The following is a 16,075-nucleotide window of genomic DNA, read 5'->3' as shown; positions in this document are numbered from 1 at the left end:
TAAATCAATTTTTTCATTTCAAAACCTACGAGCATCAAGTGTCTTTCATTTTAAATATCCATAAAGTATTTAGCTTTATAAAATGATTCGAAGATGCTTACAATTTATAGATTTCATTTCAAAAAGAAAATCTAAAAGAGCAGAGCCACAACAGTAGGTGGTTCTACTGCACAGACATATAATATTCAGAAACAAATTCATCCCATGTGAGTCAATCATCTATATACTAAAAATTCTAGGAGATCCTTTTATATGCTATATAGATTTAAAATATGGAAAATACCATAAACCTGATCAGAATGTCTGATCCTGGTTCCCCCAAATCTTCTCTTTGAAGTATTTTCTTAATCTCCATGTAGAATCAAATATTCCCTCCCTCTGCTGTACACCCACCTTGAACACATTATGCACTCATTATTTTCAGTTCTGTTTCCCCCTGCTAGACTTTTGGTCCCTTGATGGCCAGTATCATGTTCTATAGGTCACTGGGTTCCCATTTCCTAGCACAGAGCCTGGCATATAACAGGAACTTGATATATTTTACGTGAGAAAGTGAAAATTCACATTTAGACCATATCCTAAGAACTTCCAATGAATCTAAGTATTTTGCATATAAAGTACAGCTAATTATGTATCAACACTATTAGGGAAATTAGAATCTTATATATGGAAGTAACTTTTCACATGATTGGCATGCATTTACGTACATCTATATGCAAACACACGAAGCATGACACATGAAGTAACATACATGAATCTATATTGGGATCAGCAAACTATACCTTACATGCCAAACCTACCCCATGGCTTGTTTTGTATAGCCTGTAAGCTAAGAATGATCTTACATTTTTAAATAGTTGAAAAATATCAAAGAGGAATAATATTTTGTGATATATGAAAATTCTATGAATTTCAAATTTCAGTGTTCATGGATCAAGTTTTATTTGAATACGGTCAAGCTCAGTTGTTTACATATTGTCTATGGCTGCTTTTGTGCAATGAAAGCAGAGCTGAGTTTCAACAGAGACCGTATGGCCTGCAAAGCTGAAAATATTTACTATTTGACTCTTTACAGAAAAAGTTTGTTGACCACTGATCTATATGCCAAGGTATGATTATATTTACTCTGTTTTTATTGACAGTTCTTCATTTTAACAATTTAACAAGTGACAAAGATTTGAAAGGAAAATCTAGGTTCCAATGTAAATCTGCAGATGTTATTATATAATTAGGATTAGGGTGATGAACCCTTATAAATTAAGGAGTAATATAATATATTTATACAGCACCAAGGTAGTATGGTGGGATATTAAGGTGATAGGAGAAGGCAATGGCAACCCACTCCAGTACTCCTGCCTGGAAAATCCCACGGACGGAGGGGCCTGGTGGGCTGCCGTCCATGGGGTCGCGAGGAGTCAGACACGACTGAGCGACTTCACTTTCACTTTTCACTTTCATGCATTGGAGAAGGAAATGGCAACCCACTCCAGTGTTCTTGCCTGGAGAATCCCAGGAATGGGGGACCCTGGGGGCTGCTGTCTATGGGGTCGCACAGTTGGACATGACTGAAGCGACTTAGCAGCAGCAGCATTGGTAGTCATAAAGACTATTAAAATAATCTTTTTGAAAATCTAGAGTTAATGGAAAGATTTTGAAAAGCCACTAAATTAGCTTTTGCCTTTTGTTTTATTACAATAATTTTATAAGGTAATCTAATTCCATCAGTAAAATCCAGAATTATAAATAAAATAGTTTACTCTCAATGGGAAATGTGCACCACATGCTTAGCTATGTTACAAATACATGGCATAAAGTCATTAAAATTCTATTTCATATCATTATGCCACCAAGATATAATAAACTATATTATGTAATTAAAATTTATAAATAAATCATATTGACATTAATGATATATACAAATAAATTAAATTTATAAAGTATACATGTATAAATAAATAAATAAAACTATTTTATCATTAATAAAGTATACTTAACATTTAATTACTAAAAGTTTGCCTCTGTGGCCAGTTTACATGTTTTAAATGAAGAAAATGTATTATTTCACCAAACACTGGACAGTCTTTTAACACACTGCATGTTTCCATTTTCCCTAAAAACTGTTGCCTAATTATTAATTAATTATTAATTAAGGAAAAGGCATTATACTGATTTGTGTGTGTGCATGCTCAGTCGTATCTGACTCTTTGCACCCTCATGGACTGTAGCCTACCAGGCTCTTCTGTCCATGGAATTTTCCAGGCAAGAATACTGGAGTGGGTTGCTATTTCCTCCTCCAGGAGATTTGCACAACCCAGGGATCGAACCCATATGTCCTGTGTCTCCTGCATTGGCAGGCGGATTCTTTACCACTGAGCCACCTGGGAAGGTGGTTTATATTACCAAAAATTTACATACATTATATAATTTAAAACAAAAGCCTTGCCAGTGAAGTATTACTGGCTTCCTTTTATAGAAAAGAATTAAAACTCAAAGAGGTTAAGTAGCTTGTCTAAGAAGACACAGCTGGTAAATACATTACCATGTTTCACATCCATAGTCCTCCTGACACAGAAATCCTTGTTTTTCCCATAGGGTCACACAACTCTTAAACATTAATACAAAGAACCAGGAAAACTTGATGTTTTACACTTAGAAAAATGTTTCTGTTGGAAATTAGATGTAAATTACTAAATATTGATTATATATATTCACTATTGTAAAGTTGTATGTGTTATGTTAATAGTTTAGAATAGAATAACAGCTAAGTACGATTTTAAAATCTTAAATGTTTATAAAAACATCAAAATTAGAATATTTTATTACATGATAACTTAATGAAATTTAAATTTCAGAGTTGGTAAATTAAGTTTTATTGGAACCTGACCACTCTTGTCCATTTTTGTAGTGCCTATGGCTACTTCTGAGGTACAATGATAGAGTTGCTTAGATGAGACAGAGACAGCATAGTCTACAAAGCCTAAAACATTTCCTGTCTGGCTCTTTACAGGAAAAAAACCCTTGAGTTATTATTAAGAGGAACTAAACTCTGGCAATATATTTTTTTACATATTAAAAGTATGTTTTAAGTGTGGAATTGAAAAAAAAAGAAACTAAAATTATAAAAATTTAAATAATGGGCATAATGGAATTCTTTTCATTCACTGATTATATATCTAATTTAATCTACATACAGCAAGGTCCAGGCAAACTGTGGCTATTCCAGCTGCTTGCTTGTAATTCACATTTCTAACACGTCCTGAGCTCTTCTTCTTAATCCAAGAATTGGGTGATTCCACAGAAGCTTTATATGGTTTTAATTTTTAAATTTTGATAGTTTAACCTTTGGTTTTGGAGAAAGTGTATTATATTGGTGGTTGTTAAGTCACTAAGTCATGTCTGACTCTTTGTGACCCTATGGACTACAGCCCATTAAGCTTCCTCTGTCCATGGGATTCCCCAGGCAAGAATATTAGAGTAGAATGCCATTTCCTTCTCCAAGGGATCTTCCTGATCCAGGGATCAAAGACATCTCTTGCATTGCAGGCAGATTCTTTACCAACTGAGCCGCCAGAGAAACCCATATTTATATCATATATATGTAAATAAAGGACTGTAGCTAACATCTATAGTTCAAAACATCTTAAGAGACAACTTATAATTTTAAAAATATAGCTTTCATTACTGGTAATTTTTTAAATGGTAAATTTTAAAAGTTAATATTACTTTAAGCATTTTAATTATAATGTTTATTAAAGTCTACAAAATAGAAAATATCTTTCTGCCATGCTATGAATTTAATTTATGAAAGTTTATAGGCTTGCCAGGTGGCTCTGTGGGTAAAGACTCCTCCTGCAATGCAGGAGACACAGAAGATATGGGTTTGGTCCCTGGGTCGGGAAGATCCCTGGTGGAGGAAATGGCAACCCATTCCAGTATTCTTGCCTGGAGCATCCCATGGACAGAGGAGCCTGGAGGGCTACAGTCCGCAGGGTCGCAAAGAGTCAGACACCACTGAGGCAACTGAACAAACACTCATAGGCTATGGAGACTGAATTTATACACAGGCACAATCTGCTTCAACTGCTCTCATTAATGCAACAGTTGTGCTGAATTCTTACTATTTAATAAATGGATAAGTAGTTAGAAAAGTAATAGATGCAGCCTTTTGCGCAAAATTATGAAAAACCTAAGAAAAAAACACCACTGACCCAAGATTAGAATGCTAGTTGATATGAAAAACATAGCCAACTGTTATCAATAAACAACTAAAAGGTGTCTTCATGTCTCCTTTTCTTTTTATGAGAACTGAATACAGAAAAGGGAGTGCAAACAGAAATAGCAACAGGAAGCAAATCAGAAGGGCAAATCCACACATCCAAACACATGCAGTGTACCATCATCTCTCATACTTGTTGCGGAGGAGGGGGTGTTGCAACTCAGCAACCAGTCTGCAGTGTTTAAAACAGTCATGTTGTCCCCTGAGAACAGGAACAGCATAGGGGTTCATTGTCGGAATGCCTGCTCAGTGTACGAGGACAGTCATCAGTTGCACTGATGCTTGTACTGCTTTCTGGCCCTCTTGCCAAAATTACAACTGCATGGCATGATTTTTACATTTTAGTTTATCAGGTCTGTTTAGTTTAGTTAAATATATATATAACAATGATTAGTGAACTTCAAGGTCTGATTTCAGAGTGCATGGGGTTTTTAAAAAATCTATTATTTACATCCAAGTTAAGGTTTAAATATAAATGTTCTTACTCCACAAGTTATCACTAAACAATCCTATAAATTTGCAATCCTACAATTAATTAGCTGAAATTATAGATGCATGTTTAGAGACAGATAAACACTATAAACAGGGAAAATGTTAATTTACAAAGGGTTTTGGGTAAAAAAATTATTAAATACAGGCAAGTTGCAATCCACACAACTCTACAAAGAAAATTTTAGAGTTCACAGTTATTCTAAAATAAGTGTAAAGAGGTGTATAAATTTCATAAATTTAAAAGAAAATATGATGTGGCAAATGCTTTGCTAATATCTAATCTAATAACATGAATAGCTTATAAATTAAAATAATTTTCAAATAATTTTTCACTCATTAATGAAAACAACTAAATCTACAAAACTTCCAAAGAACTGTGAATAATTTAAAATGCAGTTTATATATGTGTATATATGTGCAGATATATGTATAGTGTTAGTCGCTCAGTTGTGTTCATTTCTTTGCAACCCTGTGGACTATAGCTGCCAGCCTCCTCTGTCCATTGTGATTCTCCAGGCAAGAAGACTAGAGTGGATTGTCATTCCCTTCTCCAGGGGATCTTCCCCATCCAGGAATCAAACCCGGGTCTCCTGCATTGCAGGCAGATTCTTTACCATCTGAGCCACCAGGGAAGCCCATATATATGTATAAGTGAAGTTGCTCAATCATGTCGACTCTTTGCGACCCCATGGACTGCAGCCTACCACGCTCCTCTGTCCATGGGATTTTCCAGGCAATAGTACTGGAGTGGGTTGCCACTGCCTTCTCCAGAGGATCTTCCCAACCCAGGGATTGAACCTGGGTCTCCCGCATTGTAGGCAGATGCTTTACCATCTGAGCCACCAGGGAAGTCCATATATATGTATAGGCTTTCTAAATATATATATATATATATATATTCTGATGCAAATATCAGATCATATTTTCTTATAAGTTGAATGTATTTTATAATAGCAATAGGGTGGAATATTTAAAACAGTTGCTATTGTTGCCATATGCTGTGACATAAATATAAGCTAAACAAATGAGATGTCTGGAAAATATTTCAATTTCTATTCTAAATACATGTTAGGTATTTCTCTCTTTGAAAAGAAAATGCAGCAGATATGGACATTTTTCTATTTCTAAAATCATTTTTAAGAAAAATTTTGGAGCAGCCTTTCTCTTAAAATTCAAAATAAACCCTAAAACTAGCATAATTTCTTTTTTTGGGGGGGGTGTTAAGGTCAGAGCGTAAATCCTTTGGACACATTATGTACATTTTAAAAAATATTTACAAGGGCAAATACAAAAAGAAAGCCTTGCTAAAAGCCTTTAAAATGTTGCTCAAGGCTATCTATTCTTTCTGAATATTTCCAGTTATAGAGGAGGAGCAAAAATATCAAGAAAATGAACAGAACAACAAATAATCCACTAAGTATATAATACTCTGGTGTTATTGTTAATGAGATATTTACTTATTAGCATACCTCTACCATGTAAAATTACAACAAACATTGCAATGTGATTCGGGGTATCTTCAGGATTGTACACTTACCTCCTGTCCCATTTGTGGTGACCGAAGTACTGCTGAGATTAGTTTTCTCCAATTTGGAGCTTCCAGGAGTATCACCACCTCCAACAAGAGGATGAGGACTTGCTAGGTCCTGCATTTCCATAGACCTATTAGAGAGAAATTTGAAAATTTCAGCAGTGATTTCTTAATAAACTACATAAATCACTTTACTGAGCATGCATGTGATCTCACAATAACAGGAATTGAAACCTATAGCTAAGAATGTTTGGTTAACTAGGTGAACATGGCAGTCCATCAAAAATTAATAAATAAGTAAAGCTTCCATGATAGATTTGTTGGTTATTTGTAATAACTGGAAAAAAAAAAACAAAACAACTCACATCTACAGGAAGAAATGAAGAGTGACAGAAAGGTAAATTTAAGTAAATACAGAGTGAACTGTCAGTTGATAATAGAAGGTAAAAGTAAAATATATGACAACTCCAGCATAAAAAATAGCTGCTAGGAGTGAGACTGGGCAGAGATGAACAGCAGAGCACAGAGAATTTTCAGAACAGTGAAAATAACTCTGTATGATATTGTAATGAAAAATGTTGTGTCATTATACAATATTCAAACCCACTGAATGTACAAAACCAAGAGCTAACCCCAAGGTAAACTATGTACAATGTAGGTTCATCCTTGGTAACAAATGCACCATCCTGGTGAGTGAAGCTGGAATGGTAACAGGAGAGGTTACACATGTGTAGGGTAAGAAGTAGATGGGACGTCTTTGTACCTACTTCTCAATTTTGCTATAAATGTTAAACTGCTCTAAAAAATAAAGTCTTAGGAAAAATCAGATCAAAATTTTTGGTATGCAAATAAAGCTGTGATTAATGAGAAATGGTTGTTGGTGGTTTAGTAGCCAAGTCGTGTCTGACTCTTGTGACCCATGGACAGAAGAACCAGACGGAGGAGTCCAAGGGATTCTCCAGGCAAGAATACTGGAGCAGGGTGCCATTTCCTTCTCCATTAGTGACAAATATACACCTTTTAACGGTTACATAAGAAAAGGAGAAGGATTTAAAATCTGATTCTAAGAACGATCTTCCCACCTTAAGAAAACTGAAAGAAAAGCAGTTGAACCCAAAGTAAGTAGAAGGGAAACAATAAAAAGCAAAAATCGCTGAAACAAAATCTATGAACAATGTAGACAACTTACAGATCCAGAGTTTGATCATTAGAGATACTAAAGATATTAAAGATGGTAAGAGAATATTATAAACAACATTATGCCAAATTATTCAATAATTTACATAAAATCAGACTTTCTAAAAAGAACACAAACTATAAAAACTGCTAACAACTTTTAAAAGCTGTCCTATACCAAATTAAACTACAATTAAGTTGAACACATAATTAAACATTTGAAAATATCTCCAGGGCCAAATGATTTCATTAGTGAATACTAGCACACATTTAAGGAAAAATAACAACAATATTTTTAAAATTCTCTTGGAAAAAGTAGGAGTAACACTTTTTACTCTATTGTATATGACCAGAATTACTCTGATCCAAAATCTGCCAAAGGAAATGCCAAGAAAAGAAAATTATGGATCTATATTTCTCATGATCATAGGTGAAAATATAGTTTTGACATATTTGACATATTATTAAATAAAATCCAGTATTAAAAAGAATAATATATGATGACCAGGTGTGTTTAATCCTAAGAATTCAAACTGAGTTAACACCTGAAAATCAAAAAATGCAATTCAATATATTAACAGAATATGTTTTCAATGGGTATAAAAACCATTTCACAATATTCATCATCCATTCATACAACTCTCAGCAAACTAGGAAAAGAAACATTTTCCTCCCATATGATAAAGATCATTCTTGAAAAATCTACATCTTTTATTATATTTAATGATGAAATACTGAGTTACTTCTCACAGGTTCACTAAAGAAGAACCTGTGTTTCATGCAGGTTCTGCATCACAGGCAGCTTCTTTACTGCTGAGCCACCTGGGAAGCCAATATATTTTGTATATGCATATAATTATGAATTATATCTATAATATCATATTTATTATATCTATGTATTGCTTATAGAAAAGATATGAAAGGGCAGAGATATCTTTTTGCCACTTCAACAGAACTTTATCAGCACTCTTTGTCAGTGGGAGAAAACAAGAATGAAGAAACAAAAGGAGTAAAGCTTAGAAAAGTAAAAAATGTTAATTCACAGAGCACATAATTGTTCATGTAAAAAATTCTGAGAAATCCATTAAAGAAAAACAAAACCCTATTAAAACTAATGAGTGAATTTATCAAAATTACAGGTACAAGGGTGATACTAATACTAAATAAAAATACAGACCAAAAATGTCTGAAACTTCAATGTCTCTCTAGTTCACATACTGAACTATCAAAACAGGAGGTTGGAAGCTGGGCTATTCACAGTCTCTCTTCAGCTCAACTCAACTCCAAGAAGAATCTGAATGCTCAGACCCTCACTTTCACTGGAAGCCAGAGCAAAGATTTAGACTTTTTGAGAAATACAACAAAACAAATATCGTACTTCAGTCTCTACTGGCTTTTTGGACATAATCTTCAGAAAATTACAAATACATAATGTTCAGAATACTATAAATATTTTGTACGTCATGTTCAGAATGACTTCTTGAGTCATAACGAGAAGCAGGACTATAGTACACGTAACAGAGATAAAACACAGTAAAAAGAGGTAAGACTTGCAAGTGACTTAGGTTTTGGAATGCACAAACAAAGATTTAAAAACTATCTTATAGGTATAAAAAAATTATAGGAAAAGATATGCACACAAGGTATATACATATATATATGCCATGTATATAGATAAATACATATATGCATGGATACATATGTGTCATATATATTTTATGTGCATGCATGCATGCATGCATGCTAAGTCACTTCAGTTGTGTCTGACTCTTTGTAACCCTATGGACTGTAGCCCACCAGGCTCCTCTCTCCATGGGATTCTCCAAGCAAGAATACTGGAGTGGATTGCCATGCCCTCCTCCAGGGACCTTCCTGATCCAGGGATAGAATCTGTGTTTCATGCAGCTTCTGCATCACAGGTGGATTCTTTACTGCTGAGCCACCTGGGAAGCCCATATATTTTCTATATGCATATAATTATGAATTATATCTATAATATCATATTTATTATGTCTATGTATTGCTTATAGAAAAGATATGAAAACATTAAGAAATACCCAAATGAAAGATCTAGAATGAAAATTATTAAATAGAAAATAAATATTAAGTTAAAACATAGTCTTTGGATGGACTTATAAAGATACTGCAAAAGAAATCAGTAAACCTGAAACTGAGCCAGTAGAAATTATCCAAACTGAAGCAGAGAGGAAAAAAAGAAAGTGAAGAAAAACTAAAAAGCCTCCTGATGAGGTGAAAGAGGAGAATGAAAAAGCTGGCTTAAAACTCAATATTCAAAAAACCAAGATCATGGCATTTGATCCCATCACTTCATGGCAAATAGATGGGGAAAAAGTGGAAACAGTGGCAGACTTTATTTTCTTGGTTTCTGAAATCACTACAGATGATGACTGGAGCCATGAAATTAAGACACTTGCTCCTTAAAAGAAAGGCTATAACAAACCTAGATAGTGTATTAAAAAGCAGAGACATCACTTTGCCAACAAAGGTCCGTCTAGTTAAAGCTACGATTTTTCTAGTAGTCACGTACAGATGTGAGAATTGAACTATAAAGAAAGCTGAGCACCAAAGAATTGGTGCTTTCAAATTGTGGTGTTGGAGAAGACTCTTGAGGGTCCCTTGGATAGCAAGGAGATCAACCCAGTCAATCCTAAAGGAAATCAGTCCTGAATATTCATCGGAAGGACTGATGCTAAAGCTGAAGCTCAATACCTGATACAAAGAGCCGACTCACTGGAAACGACCCAGATGCAGGGAAAGTTTGAGGGCAGGAGGAGTAGGGGCAACAGAGGATGAGATGGTTGGACGGCATCACTGACTCAATGGACATGAGTTTAAGCAAATTCTGTCAGTGAAGGAAAGACAGGAAGCCTGGCGTGCTGCAGTCCAGGGGGTCGTAAAGAGTCCGAGACAACTTAGCAACTGAATAACAACAAAAAATAAGTAACTTGTGGGATATTATCAGAAAGCAAGGAAGGGAGTGAAACAGAATAATTTCAGAATAATGGCCAAATTTGATAATAAACAGCCACCCATAAAGCCTTGAAATACAACAAATGAGAAAAAGAAAGTCAAACCTTCACTACATTATAGTCAAATTCTTAAGATAAAGGGAAAGCTTTATAGCAACCAGATAAAAAAGACACAGAGGAGAAGAGAATAGTGGGAACCCCCCAAAGTATCATAGGTCTCACACTCCTGATAATGGGCTTCATTATAGTAAACAACTAATGCTTGTGATTTTATTTTCTCTGAATGAAACCAACATAAAGATTTTTTTAAATTAATTTATTTATTTTAATTGGAAGATAATTACTTTTCAATATTGTGATGGTTTTGCCATTTTTCAGCTTGAATCGGCCATAGATACATATGTGACCCCCATCCTGAAGCCCCCTCCCAGCAAACAAATGAATGATTGCTTATAATGTGCAAAGTACTGTCTCAGGTGTTAGGATTGCTGAGTGGAGAAACTGTGGTCCTACCCTCAAGAAATTTATGATATACATTTAAACCTATTTCTAAATGAGAAAGCAGTTCCTGTGCATAGAAAACAACAGTATTTTAAGAGCCCACCGAGTGGAACAGACAGAAATCAGTGTGAAGTTAGAGAGTCTGGAAAATTTCCTCAGAACTTGTTAGCTGGGTTTTGATGAATTCAAAATGGGGGTTCTAGGGTAAGCATCTGGTCAGTGGTATTACTGAAGCTGCAAGGTAGTGTGGTGGCTGACAGCCAACGTGAACGACATGAAAGAGGAAGCGAGGAAAATCAGTCAGGAATGAAAGGATGAAGCCCACATCACAGAGAGGAGCAGGAATATGTCCCTCCTGCAAAGCAAAGCAAAAACTGCCTTTGTATCTTACATTCCAGTTTTCGGGAATCCAAAATGCAATTACCTGAATCTTTACAGTAAGTCCCCTTTGCTTGAATTCATATTCATGGGTTTGAGATGTCTTACAACTAACAGAGCTTTTAGAGAACAGGCAGGCATTATTGCCATCAATTATACCTTAAGAGTATTCCTGTGCTTTCTTTTGTATGTTAAACTTCTTTAACAGATTCTAATTTGTTTAGAAGGTAATATATAAAATATAAAGTTTACCTTAGAGTGCAACAGCATAAAATTGATTACAGGCTATTTTTACTGAGTACATACTGTAAGACACAGCCTATGCTTGGTACTTCAAAAATACCCTGTTAATCTTTACATTAACACACTGATGTGCGTATTATATTCCATATTTTATAGATAAAGACACTGAGGCTCAAGAAGGATACACAGCATGCCCAAGACCTTGCAGATAGAAAGTAGCAGCAGTAAAATTGGAACTCAAGTCTATTTGATGCCAGAGCCCAGGTTCTTCCTGTCACATTGTATGTTTCCCATTTTTTTAAAAGTGACTTTAATTCTTTCACATTGTGAAACCACTATCAGGAATGCTTATTTCTGCAATGAAACATTTTGAATGGTTTTCAAGAGTTATTAAACTCAATATAAGCATCCACTCTGCCAAATCTACATTACCGTATTTAAAGGTAATCCCTTTTTTAAAAGTACAGAGAACTATATTCAATATCCTGTTGTAAACCACAATGGAAAAGAATTTTTAAAAGAATGTACGTATGTGTGTATAAAGGTGCCTCCTTTTTCCTTCCAAGATACCATTTTCTACCCATGCCATAATGCCATGTGAATACTAGCATCTTTCTGGACAATAGGAAAAAAAAAAAAGAACAATAAAACAAAAACGCTTTAAAAAAGAAAAGAAAAGAAAAGAAAGAAGACTTGCCTGTCACATGAAGCTGTCTTCTTGGTTCTTGTCTGTATTATCTGTAGCACAGGTGGAATTTGTTTCTAGCAGACTTAAATATTCTCTTCAAAACCCAAGAAGAGTATGTTTTATATTTGTGCACTTAGAGTTTACTGTAACTCAGAAACCATGATTCCTTCTGCACAGACCCTAGTAATGAGTCATAGCCTATTTGTTTACAGGCTGAGATTCCATCAATTCTTCACGACCCAAGAAATGCAAAAGCATCCTAGACTTTCAAAGGCATTCCCTCTCATGGCAGCTTTTCTCTTGCACAAAGTGGACAGTATGTATGCAGGGCTCTGTGTCCAGTGCTCTCAAGGTCTACTTGACCATCAGAATGCATTTATGGACAAGTGTTTATGGACAAGTCATGCTTTTCTCATGACTTCCTTTTTAAATGTTAAACAAACCTTTTCATTCTCTTTAGCTGAAAAAGGGCTTCCCTGATAGCTCAGATGGTAAAGAATCTGCCCGCAATGCGGGAGACCTGGGTTCAATCCCTGGGTTGGGAGGATTCCCTGGAGAAGGAAACAGTTACCCACTCCAGCATTCCCGCCAGGAAAATTCCATGGACTCTATAGTCCACGGGGTTGCAAAGAGTCAGACATGACTGAATGACTTACACTTCACTAGCTGAAAAATTGTTGTTCAGTTGCCCAGTTGTGTCCTATTCTATTCTTTGTGACCCCATGAAATGTAGCCCACCAGGCTCCTCTGTCCATGGGGATTCTCCATATGGAGAATACTGGAGTAGGTTGCCATGCCCTTTTCCAGGAAATCTTCCCAACCCAGGGATTGAATCCAGGTCTTCTGATTGCAGGTGGATTCTTTACCAGCTGAGCCAGCAGGAAAGCCCTCACTATCTCCCGGAGTTTGCCCAAGTTCATGTTCATTGCGTAAGTGATGCTGTCCAGGCATCTCATTCTCTGATATCCTTTTTTCTTTCCACCTTCTATCTTTTCCAGCATCAGGGACTTTGCCAATGAGTTGTCTGTTCACATCATATAACCAAAATACTGGAGTTTCAGCTTCAGCATCAGTCCTTCCAGTGAATATTCAGGGTTGACCCTCCCTTAGCATTGGCTGGTTTGATTTCCTTGCTGTCCAGTGAACTTTCAGCAGTCTTCTCCAGTACCACAGTTCAAAGGCATCAATTCTTTGGCATTCTGCCTTCTTTACAGTCCAGCTCTCACAACCATATGTGACCAATGGGAAGACCATAGCCTTGACTATGCAGATCTTTGTTGGCAGAGTAACGTCTCTGCTTTCCAACACACCGTCTAGGTTTGTCATTGCTTTCCTGCCAAGAAGCAATCATCTTCTTATCTCATGGCTGCAGTCACCATCCGCAGTGATTTTGGAGCCCAAGAAGAGGAATTCTGTCACTACGTCCACCTTTTCCCCTTCTATTTGCCGTGAAGTACCAGGGCCGGATGCCATGATCTTAGTTTGTTTTTTTAAGATTTAGTCTTAAGCTGGCTCTTTCACTCTCCTCCTTCACCCTCATCAATAAGTTCTTTAGTTCCTCTTCACCCTCTGCTTTAGAGTTGTGTCATCTGCATATCTGAGATGACTGATGTTTCTTCCACCTATACTGGTTCTGGCTTGTAACTCATCCAGCCTGGCATTTCTCATGATGTGCTCAGCGTGACAGAAGACAGCCCTGTTGTACTCCTTTCTCAATCTTGAACCAATCAGTTGTTTCATACAGAATTCTAACTGTTGCTTCTTGACCTGCATACAGGTTTCTCAGGAGAGAAATAAGATGGTCTGGTATTCCCATCTCTCTAAGAGCTTTCCACAGTTTGTCATGATCCACACATTCAAAGGCTCTGGCATAGTCAATGAAACAGAGATCAATGTTTTTCTGAAATTTCCTTGCTTTTTTGGCCATTTGATTTCTAGTTCTTTTTCCTTTTCTAAACTTAGCTTGGATAATCTGGAAGCTCTTGGTTCACATAATGCTGAAGCCTAGCATGCAAGATTTTAAGCATGACCTTACTAGCATGGGAGATAAGAGTAATTGTCCAAGAGCTAGCACTTTCTTTGGTACTATCCTTCTTGGTAACTGGGATGAGCACTGACCTTTTCCAGTCCTGCGGCCACTGCTGGGTCTTCCAGATTTGTTGACATAATGAATGCAAAACCTTGATGGCATCATCCTTTAGGGATCTGAATGGTTTTGCTGGAATTTCATTGCATCCTCTAGCTTTATTGAGAGCACTGCTTCTTAAGGCCCACTTGCCTTCACACTCCAGAATATCTGGCTCTGGGTGACAAACCAGACGATCATAGTGATCTGGTTTATTAACATCTTTTTTTACCATTCTTCCATGTATTCTTTCCATCTCATCTTGATCTCTTCAGTATCTAATAGGTCTCTACCATTTTATCCTTTATTGTGCCCATCTTTGGGCAGAATGCCCCCTTGATGTTTCCAATTTTCCTGAAAAGATCCCTAGTCTTTCCCCTTTTGTTGTTTTCTTCTATTATTAAGCACTGCTCATTAAAGAAGGCCTTCTTGTCTCTCCTAGCTATTCTTTGGAACTCTGCATTTCATTGGATATATCTTTCCCTCCCTCCCTTGCTTTTTGCTTCTCTTTGTTCTTCCACTATTTGTAAAGCCTCCTCAGACAACCATTTTGCCTTCTTGCTTTTCATTTCCTTTGGGATGGTTTTGTTCACTGCCTCCTGTACAGTATTACGGACCTCTGTCCATAGTTCTTCAGGCACATTCTTAACTAGATCTAGTCCCTTGAATCTATTTGTTACCTCTACTGTGAAGTTATACAGGATTTGATTGAAGTCATACCTGACTGGCCTAGTGTTTTTCCCAGTTTTCTTTAGTCTGAGCCTGAATTTTGCTATGAGAAGCTGATGACTGAGTCACAGTCAGCTCCAGATCTTGTTTATGCTGACTGTATACAGCTTCTCCATCTTTGGCTACAAAGAATGTAATCGACTTGATTTTGGTATTGAAAAAATAGGAATAACAAAATCAGCTTCTATTTTAATGAGACTGTAGGTTAGCGCAGGGGGTATTTTCTATTCATTGCTTTTCCTTCTACACTTAGAATTGTGCTGGATACATAGTGAGTGCTACGGATGAATAATGAAATAAGATGAAATGATTTGAATTACTTGGAGTCAAGTGTACTCTAGTTTAGCAAACACTGCTTGAGCATCCAGCAAGTTCCAGGGACATATCTAGGAATCCAAAAGTATCTTTTGAGAGTTTGGAGGTCACTGGGAGAGAAAGCAGACAGGTGAAGGGAGATGGGAGTTAGCAGGGTGATGTCAATGTGTATGGAAGTTTTCATATGTGCATGTGCAATGTCAGAGCTCTCAAATGAGTGAAGGGTATGTGTGCGTGTATAGACACATGTGCACATGCATGTGCAAGAGGGTGGGAAGGAAGGTGCTCTGCATGGATACGGAAAACCACTATGCAAGAAAACAATGTGATAAGCCCATTTGGTCAACCTAGATCAGATGGAAGTCATGAGCATGTGACTGCTGCTGCTGCTGCTGCTGCTGCTGCTGCTGCTAAGTCACTTCAGTCATATCCGACTCTGTGCGGCCCCAGAGACAGCAGCCCACCAGGCTCCCCCGTCCCTGGGATTCTCCAGGCAAGAACACTGGAGTGGGTTGCCATTTCCTTCTCCAATGCATGAAAGTGAAAAGTGAAAGTGAAGTCGCTCAGTCGTGTCCGACTCCTAGCGACCCCATGGACTGCAGCCTACCAGGGTCCTCTGCTCATGGGATTT

General features: G+C 36.7%; 1 protein-coding gene and 1 non-coding gene across 10 annotated transcripts in view; both read right to left on the bottom strand.

The window, feature by feature from the left end:
• The window catches only part of EYA4 (EYA transcriptional coactivator and phosphatase 4), a 364,174-nt gene that overhangs the window by 67,410 nt on the left and 280,689 nt on the right, over positions 1-16,075 (bottom strand). For 8 of the 9 annotated variants that reach the window (XR_008199925.1, XM_052646010.1, XM_052646009.1 and 5 more), the window contains 2 exons: positions 6,306-6,430; positions 4,410-4,478 (listed from right to left, as the gene is read on the bottom strand). Coding sequence is in view for 8 of the 9 variants with exons in the window: in XM_052646010.1 (XP_052501970.1) it covers positions 4,410-4,478; positions 6,306-6,430 (194 nt within the window). In the remaining variant the exon portion in view is untranslated. The remainder of the gene's footprint in view (positions 1-4,409; positions 4,479-6,305; positions 6,431-16,075) is intronic. The other variant, XM_052646011.1, reaches the window with a different exon arrangement.
• On the bottom strand, positions 5,546-5,617 carry TRNAC-ACA (transfer RNA cysteine (anticodon ACA)). The gene has a single exon. It is a non-coding gene; the product is annotated as a tRNA-Cys (tRNA).

The sequence above is a fragment of the Budorcas taxicolor genome, chromosome 9 (assembly GCF_023091745.1).
Source record: "Budorcas taxicolor isolate Tak-1 chromosome 9, Takin1.1, whole genome shotgun sequence".
Lineage (NCBI taxonomy): Eukaryota > Metazoa > Chordata > Mammalia > Artiodactyla > Bovidae > Budorcas > Budorcas taxicolor.
The sequence above is the reverse complement of the archived record's forward strand: the minus strand, read 5'-3'. Positions and strand labels throughout refer to the sequence as shown.